The sequence below is a fragment of the Phalacrocorax carbo genome, chromosome 8, assembly GCF_963921805.1.
Source record: "Phalacrocorax carbo chromosome 8, bPhaCar2.1, whole genome shotgun sequence".
Classification (NCBI taxonomy): Eukaryota; Metazoa; Chordata; class Aves; order Suliformes; family Phalacrocoracidae; genus Phalacrocorax; species Phalacrocorax carbo.
In genome coordinates this window covers 28,150,341-28,156,340 of record NC_087520.1, presented here as the reverse complement: position 1 = coordinate 28,156,340, position 6,000 = coordinate 28,150,341, and the positions used below count along the sequence as shown (strand labels likewise).

The 6,000-nt window shown below is 32.5% G+C and overlaps 1 protein-coding gene across 5 annotated transcripts in view; it reads right to left on the bottom strand.

Annotated features, from left to right (window-relative positions):
* Positions 1 to 1,924: 1,924 nt before the first annotated feature.
* RPGRIP1L (RPGRIP1 like) overlaps positions 1,925 to 6,000 on the bottom strand; it is an 84,495-nt gene continuing 80,419 nt past the window's right edge. For all 5 annotated transcript variants that reach the window (XM_064459376.1, XM_064459378.1, XM_064459377.1 and 2 more), the window contains one exon: positions 1,925 to 4,119. In XM_064459376.1, the coding sequence (XP_064315446.1) occupies positions 4,016 to 4,119 (104 nt within the window). In that variant the 3' untranslated portion in view covers positions 1,925 to 4,015. The remainder of the gene's footprint in view (positions 4,120 to 6,000) is intronic.

The window sequence follows — 6,000 nt, the reverse complement described above, 5'->3', positions numbered from 1 at the left end:
CTTTTAAGTACCTCTAAAGCTCACCACAGATCCACGATTTAGGAGGAGTTTGGTGCTTACAAATTAAGACTGAAGTGTCTATATTTTATGTGACTTTTAAGGTTGTGTCTTGTGAATGCTAAGATTATACTATAAACACAAACAGAACATAGGTCAAAATCTTCCCTTGAGAAATTATTCTGATGAAACTAAGTTCTTCAAAAATTACCTCATCCCATTTTAAAAGATGCAAAGAGAATTAAAATTTGTCAGCAGAACCAAAGCTGAACTAACAAAAAGCACAGAGCAGTATACCTGGAGCATACTGGTGCCAAAAGCAAATTTTTATCACATGCATACAAAGGTATCAACTTGAACTTATATTCTGCAATTGATTTCATACGAGCAACATAGTGCATTCAATTCAGTATTAGTTGCAGGATTGGGATCTAGTCCAATTACTGAAACCTATATCATAAGCAGTAATGTTGAGGAAGTCTTAAAAAAAAATTTATTCTCTTGTGGAATATCTTGAAAGAACTGATGGATAAATCATTATCACCACCTGCAAAAGATCTAACTGCAACATAAAATACTTCTCTGGCTCTGAAACATGCAATAAAGTTTGTTGCACAATTTTAAGTCTATATTTCAATTTATTTCTAGTTCTTGTACAGAAGAAGAAAATGAAATTTAACAGCTAATACCTAGTCTTGGTATCTTTGGTGACTTCTTGAGTTATGATAATGTCTTACTATACCTTGAAATAATGAAAAGCATTTTAAAACAGTATTAACTTAAATACTGATATTCAGTTGTAGAAGTTCTGTGAGGTAAGTTGTTATAACTTTTTGTCATAGCTACCCTTATAAGCATATAATGCAATAAGTTGTGACTTACTGTACCGCAAAATTGATCAAGTTCACACAGATGTTAAGATGTTACCTTGGTTCATGATGTGTTTGCTTTTATAACTTCCATCCCTTGGTTAAGGTTATAACAGGTTAAAAGCAACATTAAAAAAAAAAAAAAAAAAAGGTATTTTGAGTTAAACTTAAGTTTTCACCTCGATAAACATACCTGGGAGACCTGGAGAATAGTTCTTACATCATATAAGATATCACAGCAAAGCTATAAGCTGTAACAATTAATTGGAAAGGATGTAAAATAATAGGACTGATCATCTGACCCTGCCCAATTCAACTAATGCAGGACCACTGTTTATCCAAGTTACATCATAGGAAAAAAAATTTATCTATTCCAGAAAAATTAATTTTAATTAAATAACATTTTAAAACTATGGTAGTACCTGGCATTAATAAAGGTCCTTTTTAAAAATGCAAAAAAGAATGTGCTTACTAACATATTGCACAGAAAAACAGGACACCTTTTGCCTTAGGCTAGAGAGTACATAGGCGTAAGTTTTCTTCAAGCTATTCATAGCTAAAATCTGGACAAAATAGTACTCGATTACATTTTCCACTTTCCCTGCACAGTGCAGCATTTAGACTTCGGATTTAAGAGCATGTTGGAAATACAGACTACTTAATGCAAGAACAAAACTTTCTAGTATGTTTATGTTGCATAAGATAATACGATCCATCTGTTGGAAAAATCCTCACTGAATATTATATCTGTCCTAGTAATAAACATGAATAGAAATCAAGATTATTTTTTTTTAAATCCAAAACTGAGTAACAGTGAGCCTTACAAAGAAATATGTTTAGGAACCTGAGGCAAATTATACATGTTAATGTTGGAGTCACTGAGAACAGTTAACACAATGTAACCAAACGTCAACTGGAATATTCTGCAGTAACTTACCAACGAGGTCTGTGTTTAATGACTATATGAATGCTTGGTTTCTAAGTTTTCAACTTCAGATGGTGAAGATTAAGTGCTAAGGGTGTTACTGTAAACATTTAAGTGAGATGAACATCACTGATTTTCTAATTTTACCACATGGTTTATTTCAGAAGAAAACAAGCACCAGTTACATAGTTTTCCTGCAGGTCAGTAAACAGTCACACATGAAAATTCAATACAATTTGCTTCTTTGTTTATGTGCAGGATATTTAGTTTGGTTTGCAAAGTATTAGAAGAATAATAAGAACCTCCTGACAGAATACCGCAACTAAATTTCTAAAAAGCCACTCAGTTAATCTCAGTGTTGAATCTAGCTGTTTCAAATTATTGTAATGTATAATAACAGTCTTATTGACAATATAGATGCACAGAGCCAAAAAAAGCTAGAAATAGTGACCAAAATGATGAACTAAGTGCCAGCCCAAATCACAACAAACATATGGCCATTAACCGAAGAATGGAGGGGTTTAGGAATGCAGCTGTCTGTGGTCTCCTAAAAGTTCCAGAGGAATGAAATGCTGTGAGGATTGGCAAAGTCTGGATGAGAAGTACTACTGAAAATGGTAGGTCCTAAAACGGAGTCAACTCATTGGTTCATGTTGGAATTCAGACATTTCTGTGGTCAGAATATATTCATTCCATTGGCCTCATAATGTACATCAACAAATTAATATTGTATGGATGTCATTTCAAAGCCTACTGAAGATGAAGAGCCATTATTGAAGCCATTAGAGCACAGATGGTTCAAACTATATGCAGATATTCATACTCGCATTTCTGCATTATAGCTGGTTTTTTTTGTTGAACAGTAATGAATTGTCTCATAATCTATTCCATCTTCTTGCCATTAGCAGGCTTTGAATGTTCACAAATAGGAGCAAAGAACTCATTTTCCAGAGCTTTAATCACACAAAGAGGGAATGCCTAATTCTCTAAATGAAATGGTCTGTGATCAGTGAAGCAGAGATTTAATATATCACGGCAAATTAGGTAGATTTTAATAAATTACTTATCTCTCTGAATACTTTACATATGCTTATGAAGAAACATAGCCTGTTTGCAAACAGTGGAAATCCACAGGCTATAAAATCCTTTGAAGAAAAGGACAAATAAAAAAACTAAATTAAAAATGAAATGTATTATATCCTTGTTCTCAAGAGACAATCCTTTTGCAGCATTGATTCACAGCTCCATTGAAAATATCAATTAAATCCTTTACTGAGATTGGTTAAAAGCTGGAAAATTAACTTTCCAAGCTAGACACTGGTTGTTCAGATACAACAATTCATTGTACATGTTTGATGTAAGTTCTAGAAGTGACAAAAACCAAATGAAAACACAGTTGCCTGTCCCGACAGCTTGAACTAGGTGAAGCAAAATCTGATACTGTATGGCTTCTTTTCATGCTTTGACACATGTTGGCTGAAAGTAAATCTTGTACTGTAGAGAAAAATGCCCTCCCCCTACTTCAAGTCATGATAATCATAAACAGCTGATTATAATGTTAGTAGAAGGGTAAAAGTTATTTTAAAAAAAGGTTTCAGTAATTTAATAAGTCCGCAACTAGCCTCATTTTTTATATTTAATTGATAGGAACTGCATGCATCAAAGAAAACACATACTGAAATTTAATGTGCATAAAATGGATATTAGCATTTTAAAGAGGCAGATTAACACATTAATCCAAGTAATTTTCATATATTGCTTTTAATAAAATCTTCACAGTATAAAATTCTTAATGAGGCTAATCACAGGCATTCCATTTAGTGGGGTGATTAGGGATAACATAAAAGTATTTTTAATCAGTTTTCTAAGGCTTATGGTTTTTTTATTAAAAATTAAAAATTTGACTTGCATTTTTATTACTGTTTTATGTAGGAAAAAAATCTTGAAAATGCAAATAAAGCACATCATTCAATCATGTAGGTATTAATTATTTACAAGACGTTGTCCATTGTGGAGAGATTCTTAGCCTTAGGGGTGAAATATAAAAACAAACAGACTGAAAAGTATACAAAACTTTACAACTACAAATCAAGCGTCCTTTTCATATAAATTATACATTAAATATACTGTAAGAATTACAAAGATCTCATCTTTGAAGCACTATCAAGCACGTATTTACACTGGGAGAGGGAACTTCTGTAGGCAAACTTCCCTTTCATGCCTCCTAGTCATCTTTGCATTCCTCATAGACTGAACGCAGCGCATGGAGGGCTTCCACTGTTACTTTGAGCTTTCCAATTACTGCACTATCATCTTGTGAATTGAAAACTAGAAAGGAAACATCAGAAAACAGCATTAGCAATTTCATTTAAGGTTTTGCTTTTGTTCTGATAATTTTTCTTAGCATTTGGACAGATTAAAGGCACCTAGCATATGCTTAAAAAAGAAAAAAAAAAGAAAAAGAGAAAAGAAATCTTCCAGTTCAGGCACTCAGCCTACTGGAAACTGAGTGCCCTAAGAGCTAGAATGTACATCAATAAAAGTATTAGAGTTGGAATTAATTCTGAAATAAAGAAAACTGTCTGTATGATAATTGCCTATATAAATGAATTATTTTTAACAATATATAAATATAGATATTCCAAACTCTCTGAAAGACATATATGCATATTATAAGTAGTTTTAAGTAACAAACATACCCATACTGAAATACTTAAATAGAAAATAGTTTTTTCCAGTTGGTGCAATGCAAAACTATTTTAATTCCAGGCTTCTGTATGTTGTAAAATAGTGAAACATAGACAAAGATGGTATTTCTCCTAGACTACACTATTTAACTACCTTTGTCTTTGTGTATGTGGGTTTTAAAGTAGTATTTAAAATTTCTATTTTACAGAAATTAGATAACGTGATTTAAAATTGCACTTTTACAGTATCTAAGTAAGCCCAGAGGGCCACCATCTCTACTGCTGTGATTAAAACCGTGCTGCTAACAGTCAAAAATGAGGCTCTTTCCTAGTCCCTCATAAAAAGCAATAAGGCTGGGTAAAATACCTCTAGATGAATTAGAATAAAACCAAATAATCTTGACAGCACATCTTTTCAAAGCAAATTATACAGCAGGCAAATGGCAAGGTTATGTATTTACTATATAAACCAGGATAAGTTCTCTGGGACATGCAATGATACTACACGCTTCTAGGCTGCTGGCACAGCTCAGAAGAGATTTGGAGAAGGAAAAATGTGGGATAAACCTTCCATCAGTGACTTTGTTTATAGAGCTATTATAGGACAGATTGGATGCTATTCTTGGACAAATCACTCAGTGAACTATCAACTTAAAAAGCAGACTTCAGGGGACATGATTATTTTTATTTATAAGAATGGTAGGGTACTGTAATAAATTATATGAAAAGATAACATTAATTCTATTTTTTCAGTTTTAATATTGTCATAGTACCTCTGAGACATATTGTTAAATGTCTTGTCTATACTCTTTCATCCAGCCTCTTGCTCAGCCATTCACTTAGTTGCTTCAAATTTCATGTAGGCCACTTTCACACAATCAGCAATGAAAGGAACAAGATATGAAAAAGATATATGCTTGAAGTCCTCAAAAAGAATGAAGTAAGTTTGTGGTATCTAACTTAAGAATTATTAGATCTTCATGTAGTAGCATCCTATGAATTTTCCTGTGCATAGGTTTATTCTGTTTACATCAAACCAATATCCACCTCAGAGAATGTGTGCAATATTATTTAGGAATTCTGTTTATTGTGCTATTATATTAACTGAAGTCTGTGTCCAGATCTTAAGAACAGATCTTTTTACAATGTCTTCGTTGAAGAAAACACACTGATATGTTCTGCTTTTGCCATGATCTGACATATATTAATGTCAAATTAGTTTCAATTCCCTGAGCATTCTAAATTTTCAGAAAATACGGTTATGGATGCAATAAAAAAAAGTCTAAACTGTACAGCATGTGCAGAGAAGGAGGAAAGTGTGGATAAGAATAAGAAGTATTTCTATTACTGTCACTTTCTTAGATATAATCTACAGAAATGTACATAAAAATAGTTCAAATGTCTTATGATTAGGGGAAGAAATGCTCCTCACATTATTGAAGTAGTTGTCATTACATAGTAATGATTACCTCTTGACAGAACAACAACTAGTAACAAAAAATAGTCCTCCCTGTCACAATTA